We start from the raw sequence: 16627 nt of genomic DNA, 5'->3' as shown, positions 1-16627 counted from the left end.
ATCTTCCCACAGGCAAATTCGTTCTCTTCACTCTCGTTTCCTGCCACTAGGTGCTGCTGCCACAAAGCCAGAGCCACCTGCCTCTCACTGCCCACGCACACGACGCTGCTTCTCCCGAGACACGCTGCTTCTCCCGAGACACGTCCACACAGGACAGGCAAAGCAGCAGGCAGATGACGCTCAGCAACCGCGTGAGCTGTCTTTGCTACAAAGATTTTCATGAGTTAAAAAGCACATTTGATGCATAGCCTGTGGAGAATGACAACTTGGCTTCACATGTACCTCCCCCTTAGGAACAGGAGAAAATCCTATTTGATGACACTTCTAGGGTCTAAACCCCAAGCAGAGTCAGGTTCAGTTCAGTATTATTGGGTCCCTCTTTGTGCCAGGTGCTGCCCAGGTGTTTTCATCAGCAGCCTATAGAAAAGAAAAAAAAATTCCTGCACTATGTTTTCTACCTTTTCCAGAGGTGAGGTGAGTGGGTAAATTCAAGGGGCTGGTTAGCAAGCCTTATTAGCAAAACCTCAGTTTTCCACAGAATATTCTCCAGCCTATCTGGTCGTGTCTATGCATACATTTAAATCTGATTAACTCAGTATCACAACTAATGTTTTCCACAGAGCAAGAAAATTCTAAAATCAATACTCCAGGATCTGTATCTCCTTTTCCTTTGTGTAGTAAAATCTTTTGGCCTTAATTCTCTCCTCAAGGAGATTTTGTTCTACTGAACTTTTAACACCAATGTTTCTTTAACGGTTCCACGAAATACTCATGGCTTTCCTCCCCAAATCAGATTTCTGGCAGGGGAATTAGGGAAATGACAGCAGAGTGAAACTTCCAAAAATGGTACTTCCACAACTAGGAGGCTTTTGTGTAGGGCTTGTTTTCTCGTCTACTTTTCAAACTCAGAATGTCAGGTACCAGGAACAATTTCGTGTTTATGTGCCTCAGCCCATAAATATTAAACAACATAACATACAAGACTCAAGGAGTTTAACATCAGGAGTCTCCGTCTCTTCCCCTGGGACATATAAGCAACTGCTACAAGCGATATAATAAATCACATGAGAAGAAAAATGGTGGAGCAAGTTCTTTGTTCTTATAGCGTGTTCACTTCAAAGCCCGGAGATGCAGGCTTCCTCCCTGACAGGTGACAAGGTGGGATGACTCAGTGCTTTGGGGTTACAGTGGGAAACCAAGGGCCCCTAACCCCATCTGGGAAGGATGAAGAACAGGGATTACGTGATAAGGACACGAATCACTGCGCCAGGGACATTTCCAGAACTACGCTTACCCTTTATTAAGGCAACGGCTCTAAGGAAGGAGCACTGTGATTTTTAAATTTTTTTAAAACTTTCAGAATAAGATGTGCTATGTGGTCTATACCTGTTGTTCAAGCATGTCTCACGGGACATGTTTATGCACCCTCACGGACGCTATGAAGGGCTAGTCCATGCACAGCAGATTTTAAAGCACTTTCCAAAAAATATTCCTGTCCTTGAATTTTCTTCTACATGGAATAGGTGAGTTGCCAACAGGTCACTGGTCATCTTTAATTATAAACATGTTTTTGTTATCATGGTAGTCAGCGAAATAAGGTTCAACTTATATTTCAGTTTACACTTAACTCCTCTCACACATCTCCAATATGCAGTAGTATTGGAGAGGTGGTGAGGAATGAGACAGGCCGTGTCAACACCAGTTTGCTCATCTTATAACTGCTCTCAGCCCATCTCGGAACCACCACCCCTCTGAGACCACATGTAACATGACTTCTCCCTCCAGCAAACAGAAAGGGAAAAGATAGAAAAGAAAGAAACTAATATTGACGGAGCATCTGCCAAGCATTAGACACTTTTACTCCCCATTGCAACCTATTGAAGTAACAGATATAAGTCCCACTTTGCAGATGAGAAAAACATCTTCAGCAGGGTAGGTCCTCAGCTCAGGCCTCAGCATTATTATGTTACAGCTCTAACTCCAAAGTGCGTCTTTCCCCATCACACAGCACTGCCTTGGAAGAGCAGCTGTCCTTAGACACGTGGAGTGACAGCACAGAGGGACAAGACAGAGGGACAGAGGGGGCGGGGGACTGTGTAGCCTTTCTCCCACCACATTCTACTAGATTCATTAGGGCTGACAAAGTCCTCATTTAAAGGGGTTAAGGCCCAAATGGGATGAGCACTGGACTGGGAGTCAGAAGATGTGTAACTTGGTTGCAGTTCTGCCACCTATGGGTGGTGTAAACTTAGGTAAGTCATGTAAACGCCGTGGGCAAGTATCTCCTCTAGACTTAGACACTTTCAGCTCTACCACTCAATAATCTATGAAGGTACCATGTCCCAATTCAAGTATTATCAAAATTATCAAACCACCTACATCATCAGAAGCGTAAAATACCTTCTAGAACCTTTAAGAGGAGGACAAATAAGAATGACAGCTAGTAAGGCAGACCACGGGTAGAGTTATTGGGGTCAAACCCCTAGCTGTCGTGCCCTGTATGGCTGAGGCTTTGGGCTCAGTTCTCTGCCAGATTTCTCAGCATCACCCTGTAATGGGCCACAAGTGAGAACCTTAAAATGTGTGCTTTACAGGGTTTTCAAGACATATGCTAAAGGAAAACGATGTGACAGAAAATGTCCCAGGCTGGTCACCAGGAGGCAGAGGTTCTAGGGTCAACTCTGCAGCTACCAACTGAATACCCCCAAGCCATGGCATTTGCATCACTCTGAGCTCGGTCCTCATTACTTTCTTTTGGAAGCTGGATTCGGAACTCTGAAGTCTTTCTCACATCAATAAAAGTGCCTCATGCTGCCAAGGTAAATGACCCCAATCCCAACCATGGCAGGCGTCTATTCACAGAGAACAAGGTACAAAATCAGGTTATCACCCTCACCCAGGAGTCTTTGGGAATTACTCAAAATGAACCCATGAATTCTAAAACAAGAAAAAAAATCCACCATATTTAAATAATACATTTCTTTGGAGACATCAAGAAATTGCCCACACTAGTAACTTATTATTGATCTCCTTTTTCTTACTTTGTTTGAGGTTTTGTGTAAAATACCTGGACAGAAATGGAAAGGTAACAGTACCTCAAGTGTCTAAAGGGCAATTAACCCAAATCTCATCAGTGTGAACAGCTTATTCAATATGTCCCCAGAAGGGTAGGGTGACCCCGATTAACGCTGTGGTTATCATACAAACTCCCCGAGTCAGAAACACAAAGCACATCGAGCTTCCTTCAGGCAGCCAGTCACATTTCTCTTGTAAAGGTGATACCAGGCTCTGAGCTTTACTCAAAAGAGATAGGCCAGTAAGATTAATGGCAGTGTTAACATAACAAAGGTGTTTCATCCTATCCGGAGGTGTCCCCAAGCACTCTGAGCTTAACCACAGTAGAAAAGATGAAATGAGACTAAAAACATCAGCAACCTTGGTGAAATCAACTAAAAGGATTCAGAATATTCCAAGGGCGGCATGCCAGGATCTGGGGAAAAAAAATCAATTTAATTTCCTGTACCTCTGAGATTCCTATCTCAACCTCCACTGGGGATGAAGGATAGATACATAATGTTCTCCAGCATCTCTTCTCCTCTATGACAACTTGTGCATTGAGTCCCAAGAGTTTGCCATAAAACTGGATATCCCTAATCAGCATGCTTAAACTACATCATTCAAGAGTATGCTGAAACGGCTTTACCAACAAGGTAGAAGCTGTCGGACCGCATAGTCATCGGCTCCGCATCCCAGGACCTTAGGGCTTCATGATTCAAGCACACACTTGAGTTTTGGGAGCCACTACCCTTGTCCCTATAGCTGGGACTATTGTTGTAGTTTCACAGAGGTGAGGAACAGGCCCAGAGAACAAACGAAGAGAGAATTAAACAAAGATCACGCACACTCACACCCCTGGCCCTCACTCTCATGCAGCGATCAGCCCCAGTCCAATTTCTAGAATTGAAGACTATCTGTCTCTTCAGGATAACTAACACTCCACTCTACCAAGCATACTTCCATGAAAGTTTCCATTCCACATGAGTCACGTTCCCTGGTTCTGCCCAATCAAGAGCTAGAAGTAAGACCACGGGGAAGACAGACATAAACATCAGCAATATGGGGCTTGAAGCTGCTTCTGGTCAACAGGTCTGGGAGCTGCCAACTTTAGTCTTTGTACCAGAGTGAAGACTCTATAATCTCTGGCTACAGACCTTGTCATCCAGCTGTCTGTAGAGGCTGGAGATGTCCTCCTCGTACTTCTCTTTCTCTTCGACAGAGATGCCGGAGACGGCAGGAACAATGTTGTCGATGATGGGGGTGTTATCACAGGGCTCCAGTGTCTTCTGGTCCTTCGCGCTGATCTGTTCATCCTCAGGCACGGCTTCTCCTGCAAAACACAGCCGAGAAGGGCTCAGCGTGCAACCCTCCATCCAGGAAGAGCTGCAGAAACAGTCACTCCCACAAAAAAGCCACAAAGGACACAATAAAGAGCTGTTGCTGAGTTCTAGTTTGTGTTCTTTCTATTTGACAAGAAAGGTCTTAGTTAATTGACCAAAACTTGTTCTGTCAACCACACAAGTGCATAACTAATCCAACTTGCAGCGAGACCCCAAATTTTTTTCATACACTTTCCTTTTGAGGAATATGCTCTCTAGTGACCGACTCCAAGGAAAACAGATCTCTGAGGCATCCTAACTACCAATTAATTAGGTTACCGTTTCATTAATAGAAACAGTCACTTCAAGGAACAAATTCACCATTGTTTAATAGAACACTGTAGGGTCCAAATCCTGTCAGCTGGAAGCAGAAGCCAGGGTAGCCATGGACCCAGGAATTCCGACACTGCACTAACACACATTCCACTACCACTCTCTCCTGCAGACACTTCAAATTAATTGGTGCTACTGGAACGTTCAAATAGAATAACTTCCTATGATGTCAGGTTGTCCCAGGAAAAGAAAAAGCAGCCAATCTAGAATATCATGCAGAGACCCTGCATAGCACTTCTCAGTCTGCAGAGTAGTGTGGGGCTTTTGAAAGAAGCATCACCAAATTTGACCATGCAGATTCAGGAAAAAGGTGAGGCCAGTGGCGCTCCCTAACAAAAAAATTCACCTTGCAAAGATAAGGCTGCATAAAAAGGATTCTATGAAAACCATGTGGACCGACTGAGTCTCTCAAATATTTTCTTGGAAAGCAAACCAATACTAAAGATACTTTTCCATCACAATGTTTACCATCAACTTCACACTCAGTTTGCTACAATCAGTGAGTGTCTACAATGTTCCAAGCCTTATACCACTTCTCAGCCCATAAAATGCATTTAGCAGCAATTCCTCAGGAAAACTGCTCTGAGCCAGAGGGAAGTTCTCAAAAACAAAACAAAACACGACAGAACTGAGATCCTAATCAGTGGCTTCATTAACAGTATATATCATGCTTCAAGGAACTAGCTGAACACTGTATACATTTATCTTAATATAATCAAAACACTGTGATGGGTTAGCTTTGCTGCTTAAGATTCCATTATCAAACCTGATAATCGCAAAAGGGTACGGAAGCCCAAGCCCTGCATGCACATCAAATAAAAGTAACACCCAATGATCTCACTTTTGCAACACAGTTCCGTTTCAAGCAGAAACTTTGCTGAATATAAAAGAGAGCCAACGTTTTTTCTTCTAAAGCTCAACTAGACTGCACTGTACCCAAACGTTTTCTAAAATTATTGACCTGAAACAAAACCAGAATATCACAGTAGCCTTTGAACTGAAACTACACCAAATCAATATTTCATTCATTTCATTCAGTTCCAATCCCTCATTTAAAACATCCATCAACAACCTTAGTGCACAGACTGGATTTCATCCAATTAAAGGATCTATATTCTGTACAGTCTGCTAAATCCCCTGGCCATAAAAGCAGTACCACGTTCTGGTTCCTAAGGGGTAGATAGATAGATAGATAGATAGCCAAAAATGTTTACACATTTTAGAAAGGAAAACTGTATTAACATTGTAATACTCAATACAATCAGATAACAAGAGATGACTACAAGTCACGTTTGACTTCTGCAATTACAAGAGGTGCTCAAAGTGGTTACCATCAGCGTCCTGACACTTCTGATTATGGCGAACTACTGCGTGAGCAACATTGACCAAAGTGTCCACCTGTATACATTTTTTGGCACCCCTGGTATGTGTGCATGTGTGTATGTGTGTGTGTTATATGTGTATGTATAATGTATATATCTTTTTCTAACCATAGAGTATACACTAAACCTTGAAACTCCTCTTTCATCCCTACCTCTCAATCCTGTTCCTTCTCCAGACAAATTCACCAGTAATACTTTGGCAAATGTCCTCTCCCTAATTGGATCATGACGTATTTCTAATTTTTCAGTTCTAGCTCCTGAAAGTTGTGAACAGGGCAATCCAGCCCGGTATGAATTTGGTCTGTCAGCTTCAGCACAATGAAGGTGAACTTCACTGTACCAGATCAGCTGCCAGAATGGGGTCGTATTTATCATCCACAGGTCAACTCACCCCAAGTCCACAGGGAAGATACAGAAACATCGGGAACAGACATATCTCGGTGTTCTTTGGTTCCAAATGGCTAGAAAGGTGTGATATCATGAGGCTGGTGTGAGCTAAGGAGCTGCCCAGTGCGTGTTTCAATCCAGCAGGCAGAAGCCAGGAATGAAACCCCATAGCCCAGAGGCAAGTGGCTTGCTCTAACCAAAGTCACAGGCCTGACTCCCTGTAAAGCAGCCCTCTTCTTCCACTGAGGGATTACAGCATCACCAAGTACCAGGGTTGTCCCAGGCTAGGGAGGTTCACCGAGCTCGCCAATGCTGCTACGAGGTACCCTGACTGTGATAAACAGAGTCTGTGTAAACATCTCCAGTGCTGTGGCGGGACGCTAAGCCACACTGCTCCTTTTACAGATCTATTGTAATTCATCGTCAGCGCATGTCCTGCTTAACCTCTGGGCTTGCTTTTTATAAATGAGAGGAAATAGTAATGCCTTTCATACAGCACTGTTCTTATGATTAATTAAAATCATATATGTAAAGGGGTGGCCGGTCAGCTCAGTTGGTTAGAGCATGGTGCTCATAATACCAAGGTTGCTGGTTTGATCCCTGTGTGGGCCAAGGAGCTGCGCCCTCCATAACTAGATTGAGGACAACTACTTGACTTGGAGCTGATGGGTCCTGGAAAAACATGCTGTTCCCCCCCCAAATTTTTTTTTAAATTGTATATGTAAAAAATACAAAAGGTATTCTTGTTTAAAGTGCATCTCTTAACCCCTCCTCTACCTGAGTAATTGTCAACTTTCTTAGGCTTTGCAGATAATTTATTATTTTTACTCATTCTGTGATGAGTGTTTCTGGGGTCTTCACAATACCTTCGTCGTGAGGGCTCATTTCGAAAAATAAAACACAAGATAGCTATGCAAGCCCCTTTCAGGTTTATTTTTATTGGAAACCTACAGCAGACTTTCTGGCTTCTCTAGAAGAGTCTCTGAATCAAAGCGTCAACATGTCCCCCATGGAGCTACATCTAAACAGCGCGCTCTCCCCAGTTTATACACTAAAGGTCAGGCAGTCAGGATTGCTTTTTGCAGCAGCCGTTCAGGCCGCGAAGAACAAAGCGGCAACACGCAGGAACAAAAGCGGCAAGAATCTGTGGGAGAGCACCGCTCCTGCCCAGAGAGGAACCAAGAGCCGGTTTTCCCCAACACCGCTGCCCTTCAAAGGACCGAGAAAATGACTTCCAGAAGCGTCCCTGGTAACGACACTGTCCAGCTCACAAACACGTCTGGGGATTGTAAATTCCCAACACTATGCACGACCTGACACTAGGCAATCTGTCTCCATGGCAATCTCACCACTTTAATCGAGAATACTCCCTGCACTGCAGACCGAGTCTCCCAAGAAGCCTCCACGAGGTGATTACGGAATAACTGATTGTAACAAGGAAGACAGCTGCAAACAAACCCTGGAGAAATAAGACCTTAATATCTGGTGGTGGGAGAATAGAAAAGGGTCACCAAATGAAGATTAGCATCTATTTTTATTTTTATTCTCCTTCACATTAAAAGCAAACTTCTCTTAGTTTGTCCCCTGAGGCTTTCATACCTGCTGTCTATAGGGAAAGTGCTTATAATATTGTAAAGCATCTGACTTTCTAGAATGAAAGCACCCTTCCTCCTAACTAGAAATCGTTCCCTTCTTTAAATAAGCATTCTGGCATTTCCTATTGTCAGATGTAATTACCTTTAAGGACTAAAAAGATTTGTGTGTACACAGGAGCATTCGCTTGGAACATACCTATAAGGTTTGCAGAGTATTTTAATTACAAAATGAAAACCCCCAGAGGGCATAAATAACATTTCCACAAAAAGTAGAAATCCATCAAAGGCAATAAACAAGAATGGCAGACTAATCACAAATTCTCGTTAGGGCTATTAGTTTAAAACTCTAAAACAGGCTTTTTTGGGTTTGTTGTTTATTCCAAAGGAAAAAAAGAAAACCATTAGGCTGTCAGTAATTCATTAAAATTTCACACATGAAATAGCAATGAGCTAGTTATCCTTTTCATAAGTTGAGTCCCTCACGCCTCTGGAAGACACAGGAAGGTAATTGCAGTCTCCCTGCAACTCCAGATCAGAGATTTGCTGGTCACTCACAGCTTCCGCCAGAAACCACAGCAGATCTGGCAAAGGAGGTGCTTTCTTTTAATACCAATTAAACAGGCCCAGTGGCAGACCTAATGGGAGGTAATTTCTATATCAAAGAAACTGAAAGGAAATCTTTAAGTTGCCAGATGGATAAGAGCAGCTGGCTACAAGATGTCATTATATAAATGTGAGGTTAAAAAAAAAAATTCCTTTATGGGATTATTTTGCACGCAAATAGCATCTTTCACACTAGTTCGTAAAAATATGGTAAGCAGCTTAAGACATTTTCTAATCCCTCCTAGCCATAATTTGCTAACAAACTGGTCACAGCTCAGCACCCTCTCTTCGTTCCTGACCTCTTGAAGAGGCCACACCATTCTCCTAGCAGTGAGGATTTCTATCAGCGTTCAGCTGTGCTCTCAAAAGAAGGACGAAAGCCTCACAAACAAGATTGCTCAAATGAAATGCTAACTCCTGAGCTTCTACTGTAGTAACCATGCATCTGAGAGGGGGGCCAGCATCTTCTACATATTTAATGCTAAAAAAAAAAAGAGCAAATTGTGTTCCATCCACGGAGGCTGAACAGTTTCACCAAGCCTCGATCAGACCTGAGGTTACAGATTTAACTAGTTGGAGAACCGCGCCTGCTGGCCTGGCAGGTTTTAAATCTGGAGAACAAATCTGCTTTACACATTGCCGATTTTTCAATGCCTTCTCAGCTGTGATGAAATAATTTTCTTGCACAACTTCAGTAGATGGAGTAAATCTACATCCACTATTACTTAATGTTATATTCAATTATTCAAGAGACACTGTAGATATGCCGTATTGTTCATTACCTGTGCTCCTGACACCTGGATTTTCAGGGCCTCCTTTTCTGACTTAAACCCCTAAGTTATCATTTTTCAGAGAGCAAAATTCAAAGACATATCAGAGAAGAGGGCTTGTGTAAAGGCTAACCTGGCAGTGACAGGGAACTGTGGACCCACCCCAACTCAGCCCTCTCAGCATCATGTCCCATTGCTTCAACCCACCCCCCACTCCCATCCTAACATCAAGAGTCTTCTTGATGGATTGGGGGGAATGGGGCAGCGGTGAACTGGGCACCGTAATATTCACTTTGAATCCAACTACCTAAATCTATCCCCATCTATAGGATTGTTTGAGTCCTTTCAATACATATGATTAGGAAGCAACAGAGATAGAAAAAAAACTTATTTCTGACAACTGCCCACTCCATCTATCTGTACGTAAGCAGGTAGGCTACACAAATTTCTACGAGGCTACAGTTCCCTACAGAGCCTCCCGATTCGAAGGAAGACTGTCACTCGATTTCAGCCCACAAGATGTCACTAGCAGATTGTCAGGACATGGGTTGTTTTTCAGCCACTTAACATCCATTCTCATAATAGCAGCAGGCCCAGTCTTGGTCAGAGAACACATCAGTGTCCTGTCCTTCCCCAGCGAAGCGCGGCATCAAGCACAGTAGCTCCCTTTTCTCCAGGGCCTCTGGGTCCCAAACATAAAATGCAAGGACAGGACAAACATTCAGAGGAGACTCACACCAGGTATAGCCCCTTATGAGCCCTGTCGACTTGTTCCTGTTGCCTGTGTCCCTGGAGTAACCCCAGCATTGCTGGTTGAGACAGGTTCCTCAGCTGTTCTTTTGGTTCTGTGAGTTACTCATAGCTTTCGAATGCTTTTTCTTTCTGTTTAAGCTGGGCAGGGTCAATTCCTGTCGCTTGCAACCGAAGGACTCTAATTAGCACAGTGGGAAATGGGACCAGGAGAGTGGTCCTTCTTTATAAAAACAAGGTGTTGTGTCGCTTTAAGTCACCATGCACACATCCTGAGCCGTCCCGCTTAAGGGCAATGGCAGAAATAACTTACGGCTTGGTTAGGATATACATTACAAGTCCCAGGCCATATTCTGAGAATCAATATTCTACTCAACCCAAAGGAGAAAGCTGCCAGGTTTGCATGCTGAAGTAGCCATTAAGCTACAAGGGGCTGAAGACTGGTATAGGGGTGGGGTGGGGTGGGGTGGGGCGGGGAGGGCTATAGACAAGAAACAGGATAGTATTTCACAACTTTTAAATGATGTTGGGAGGAAATGATCTCTCCTATGGCACAGTCCCCTTCCCACTAACTGTATCAGACATACATCCCTTCACTTATTTACATTACCCACCTGGACCCGATTTGCCATTGAGACATCATATTATTTTACCTTTGCCACTGCTTTGTATTCCTACCTCATTCTATAAAAACAGCAAAAATGAAAAAGCACACCCACGCACACTTTTTCTCTGCTACACTCCTTTCCTTCTCACTTTCCTACATCTGGAGTACATAGCAGAGCAGCCAAACTTTTCAATTATACATACGCCGTGCAAGGGGAGAAAGCTCCTCCCCAGGGGAGAGTGCATGCTGTTGACAATGCTCCTTGAACTTGTTCAGACCGCAGTGTGGAAATAGCAAACCCGAGGAATCGGTGGGGTGAACTAAGTGGCTGCCTCCTGCAAGCACAGAACCAATGTGTGTGTCAAATTTCAAAAGAGAGTTGGAAATATCCTGCCACTTGGATTTTAGTGGAGAGCACTTGACCTTTCAAAATCCCAGCTCTCCAGCTGACACAAACCAGCCATACCTTCAAGACCACAAGGAATTAGGACTGATGCATGCGGACACCACTGAAGGGCTTCCAGCCCCTCCTTTTCTGGTGTGGTACTTCTCACACTCAGGTAACTGACTGAAACACAAACCTCTAGGACTGTGTATGGGCTGCACAGACCATGGAAAGAGACTAAATTTAGGAGTCAACCCCCACAGTTCAGACACCAGCTCTACCAGAGCCAAAGTCGCCTTGGGCGAGACTTCTATCTTTCAAAACCACAAGGACGGCGAGGGTTAAACACCGGGCCTAGGAATGTAACAAAAAGCCTGGGTTTTTTTGTTGCATGTGTGATGTACAGTTGATTCTTGAGATAGACCTTCACTCACAGCTAGCTGGTCAAGGGCCTACTCCTCCATATCTCCACCAGCCTGAAATTTATACTATTAAAGCAGGGTCTCTACATTGAGGAACTTCTGCTTCCAGAAAAATCACCTTTCAAATGCAAATGTTAGCTTGGGAGGAAAGGACAGCTCTGCGGATCTCTCTTCTCCCATCACAGTCACTCGGTGATCACAGGGTCACAGGAGGTGGTGTCTCTCAAGCCTGTGTCCCCCTTCTCTTCTTTCAGAGCCTCTCTAGAGAGTTCACATGGGACCACACCCCTACCTGTCTGTGTCTTCAATTGCTTCCTCAAGATGATGACACTCCAATTTCTCCCTCTTGTTCAGGGAGCTCTTCTCAGCTCCAGACCCTCAGGCTGACTTCTTATTTGACATTTTCACCTGGGCACCTCGCACTCCCCTCCTCAGCTCCCTTGTCTCCAGCCTGGGTCTTCTCCAGCGCGTCCTATCTCAGTGCATGGTTCTGCCCTCCGCCCAACTCAGCAAGCCAGAGACTTGGCACTCGCCTCACAGCCAACCCCTCACCAAGCCATGCTGACTTCACCTCCTAAGTATCTCTCTAGTCCATCTACCTCTCTCTCTTTCCAATGCCTTATCCCTAGATGACCATCCTACTTTCTGGGCCTCCTCCCGCCCTCTCCAGTCCATTCTCCAACACAACTGATGGGTCTTCAAAAATGCCAATCTTCTCAGATGATCTGCAGCTAAATATCCCTGAATGGCTTTTCACTGCTTCCACATAACGATCAAAATCCTGAACAAGGACTGCACAGCGCTGCATGGGTGAGGCCTGCCTGCCCCGCCCACCCATCTCAGGCCAGAGCGCCCCCAGCTCAGCTCTCCACTCTGGCCTTCCTGCCCTGCCTCAGAGACACTGTAAATGTGGCTGCCTCCATCTGCACTCCAACCTCCACCTTGCACCTCCTACTATGCCTGGCTGACTGCTCTGTTTCTTTCACATCTTATTCCCTGTGTTGCTTATTGGGGCAAACCTTCTCTGATTTGTCGGTCAAGGTCAGGACCCCCTGTTGGAATAACTTTTAGTGCCTTATATGTTCCTTTTTTGGTATGCAGCATAGACTGCCATCACATGTTTATTCTGGCTGGAGTCGACCTACCTCCCCCATCAGACGGTAAGCCCCATAAGGACAGAGGCCATGTCTGACTTATCACCCTTTCATCTCCAGCACTATATTAAAACATGTTTACTTAACATACATTTTTGAAAGTCCATCATGTGCCAGAACGCATTTAAGTCTCCCCAAATTATGGAATGTAAGGGTTTATGTAGGATCTCACTCTTTAGGGCCAGGAAAACAGTACATTTCTGAGTAGATTTGCAAGGTGGAGGAAGTGGGGCAAAAAGTTTAAAATGATGCCAAGTGCAAAGCCCAAAAGCAGGGAGAGAACGCCCAAAAGAGATGCAAAGTATGAGGTGAGTTAGGCAAACAAGGCAGTGGGCAGACCCAGAGGACAGAGCCGATTGAGGGATGGAGAACTGGAGAATTAGAGCTTGGCAAAGGACAGGAAAGAATAGAAAAAAATAAGGTTCATTGCCCACTCCACAGTGTTTCTAAGGCCAAGCCCCCTTCCCTTTACCAAAAGGCTTTACTGAATGTTCCAGTCGCCCAGCAGAGAACTGACCCAAGAGGATCCCAGAAATAGAACAAAATTTCATACAGCCGCTCCTGGCCTTGCCAAGCATCCCTCCCCACTCTCCTACTCCTGCCAAATGGTGAGGAATCATCCACCAGCCCCAGGTGCTGAATTATTCAGTTATTCTAGCAGCTTTCAAAACATGTATGTAGCTAGAAAATCTCCCAAAAAGAAAAGAATCATCTTATTTGGGCTACTAGGTCATTTCTTGAACCTCTCTTGAATCCTGGTTTGCCACGGAATTGCTTTTCAATTGAACAGTAGTTCACTGACACCCCACCCTTCCTAGCACAAAGCAGTGGCAAACCTATAATCACAAGATGACCTGCTGTTAAGTCTGCCATTTCAAACAGGCGGGCTACTTCCCAATCCCGCACGGCAGCCCCCAGGCTCCCACACTTACCCAAGACTGAGGTCTGCTGCAGCACCTTGAATAAACACCGAACAGAAGAGCTAAAGATATGAAGAACAACCTCCAACTATCCATGATCCCCCTGCACATACACCAACCTGTCTTTTTTCAGTAAAAAAAAAAAAAAGACTTCTAACTTCCATCACAATGCTAAAGCCACCGAAATAATCCGCACTTCGATCTGGAAACCCCTCTTCAATGCCTCACCCACAACCCACCCACCCACTGCATGTCAGCTCTCTGAGATATTTTCTTCGAGTCGAACAAACCAAAGAGAATGTTTTGGGGAAAAAGAAAAGCCAGTCACGAAACAAGCATTTAAGGCTGCATTTTAGTACAGAGCTTCCTCAGGAGCTCTATTTCTAGCTCTGAAGATGCACAGCTCGAAGATGAGTTGAGCCAAAAAAAAAAAGCAAGTATCTACCAGAGGTCACTTTTAACCCCAAGTCAATTATAAAACTCACCTAAGAGAGAATGACATTTTTCATTAAATCAAAAAAATCTGAACCACGCAATCTCAGGCACTGCCCACTGAACCTCAAATATGGCTTCCAGAGAGTGAATTACAGTAACAGATAGAGAGGCATCTCACTGGAAACAGATTAAGGCAACCTTGCAAATAGTCGCTTGCCCACACTAAGAGTGTACGTCACCCAAGGGACAGGGTGGGGATGGGGAGCTGGGCTCGGGAATGAGAAAATGCATCTGCTTCTTCACACAGGCTGTTGCAAGGCAAGACCAAGCTCTGCCATCATCCCTCTTTCCCAGGTGCCCCAGAAGCCAACGGTTGTAGGTTGAAAAGAGCAAATACTCATGCCCCATTCTCCTTCTCCATTCTTCCGTACCATTTCTCCATCTGTTCAGCTCCATCTCCAGATGCTGGATAACATTCTTCAAAGTCTTGTTTTTCTCCTTCTCTTTTTCGTATTTCTTCTTCCATTCTTCTGCTGTCAGTTCCAGGTTCACAGAGACTGTATTTTTGATGGTCTTAGCCCTGGGGTTAAAAGCATAAGGGAACGATTGTGAGCATAACTATTAGCATTAGACTAAGTCCCCTCTCATGTCAAAAGACTGGGACTGGGGGAGCAGGAAAAACTCTGTCACTTTTACCCACCACCCTTCTAGCTGTACTAATGGCACTGCTACCTTAAGGCTCCAAACTCTCCTTTACCTCCTACCAGCCTCTACAGCCAATGGATTTTCATTCAAATTGTCTCAGGGTCACCTCTTTCTCTATTCCCTATCACCATCTTAGTCTGTGTTCTCAGCCCTGACTTACAGTTATAGCCTTTTTCAAACATTCAGTATTCTTCTTTAAGCATCTTCACACCACTGCCAGTTCTTCTTCCTAAGTAGAGCTTCCTCTCAACTCAATTAACATTTATGAAACATGGGATATACACCAAGACAAATGAGAGAAGGTCTCTGGGCTCTCAGAGCTTGCAGTTTCTCCTACCAATAACACACAGACTGAAATAATACAATCAATTCTTTCTCTGACTCACAATTGGTACTTAGACTCTGCCCTGACGTGTGGAACACACGTCTACACATGCCTCCTGGGCCAGGCGAGTCACTCAACCGAGTCAGGCTGCCAGGTGAGACCATGGCTCCCTCCTGAGCACATGCCCCATCACAGCCGATGTTCACCATGGAAGAATGGAGAGCCACAGTTCTCAAGTCATCCATTTTTCAAGAAAAGTCAGAGATTGAGATTTTTATTTATAGCGCCCAGTTTAAAACAATTTTTCAAAATAAACATGTGATGCAAACAAACATGTCTAATGGCCACCAATTTGCCATCTCTAGTACAGAGATGGAGTGACCTCCTAGGATGCACAGTCGCGGGTGGGGTGGAGGGTGATGCCACAAAATGGCTGTGTGGACAGTAACACAACGGGGACTGATGGGAGCCAAGGCAGGGCCAGCTCTAGCTGATACTAGAAACAAAAAGACACGCCCCACCTACTTAGGCACAGAAACGAACCCATAAGCAGACTTGTCTAATTAAAAAGTAAATTGACCATGGCAGAATTCCACTTGTTACTTACATTTTTAAGAAAGCAAAAGCATCATTAAAAAATATGTGATATTCTGTTTTATTTGCTATTGATTTTTCTTTTTTTTTCTTTTTAAGGAGGGCACAGCTCACAGTGGCCCATGTAGGGATCGAATCAGCAACCTTGGTGTTATCAGCACCATACTCTAACCAACTGAGCTAACCGGACACCCAACTTTTTCATTTTAAACTCCCACCAGTTCTTGTACTGTCGTATTTGCTAGCACTATAAAATTCATGATTCAGGTTAATTGCTGTTAGCATCAAATGACATTTTGGACAGGATTTCTATTTCAGTGAAAGAAATTCAGCAGTCCTTACCAGTGCTACAGGTGTCATTCTAAAAATTAATTCCTAAAGCAGACAACTAAATGACCCAACTGTCAAAAGAAGAGTTACACGATATCAATGTAAGACTTCACTTAAGAATTAGTATAATTCTCCCTCGTTCACTGCAGCTTGAGGCTGCTGTCCTCAGAAGTGCTTCAACTAATTTTTCAAATGGCAGCAATTTTATTACCACTTTATGCCCATGCTAGGTTGACACTCACCTCGCCTGCTGGACATCCTCAGGGGGTGTCATGGATGCTTCTCTGAGACAAGCACCAACACTGCAGCATCCGTTATCAACTTAGTAAGTCAGAAAGTGAAAAACACCCATGGCTAAAAATGCTTGTGGACATTTAAAGGTACACTTTGAGGCTACTAATCTTACTTTTCAAATCATAAAGAGTCTCTTGATGACTTCTAGTGATACTAGAAAAACACAGACTCTATGCTGTACTCAGGCAGGTCTAGCCAGA

General features: G+C 44.2%; 1 protein-coding gene across 1 annotated transcript in view; it reads right to left on the bottom strand.

Moving 5' to 3' along the window:
• Positions 1-16627, bottom strand: part of KIF5C (kinesin family member 5C) — a 164108-nt gene that overhangs the window by 57239 nt on the left and 90242 nt on the right. Inside the window, exons 11-12 of the mRNA XM_019646505.1 lie at positions 14611-14759; positions 4212-4387 (exon numbers count right to left, since the gene is read on the bottom strand). Of these exons, the coding sequence (XP_019502050.1) occupies positions 4212-4387; positions 14611-14759 (325 nt within the window). The remainder of the gene's footprint in view (positions 1-4211; positions 4388-14610; positions 14760-16627) is intronic.

Source organism: Hipposideros armiger, unplaced genomic scaffold, assembly GCF_001890085.2.
Source record: "Hipposideros armiger isolate ML-2016 unplaced genomic scaffold, ASM189008v1 scaffold_104, whole genome shotgun sequence".
NCBI classification, from domain to species: Eukaryota; Metazoa; Chordata; class Mammalia; order Chiroptera; family Hipposideridae; genus Hipposideros; species Hipposideros armiger.
The sequence above is the reverse complement of the archived record's forward strand: the minus strand, read 5'-3'. Positions and strand labels throughout refer to the sequence as shown.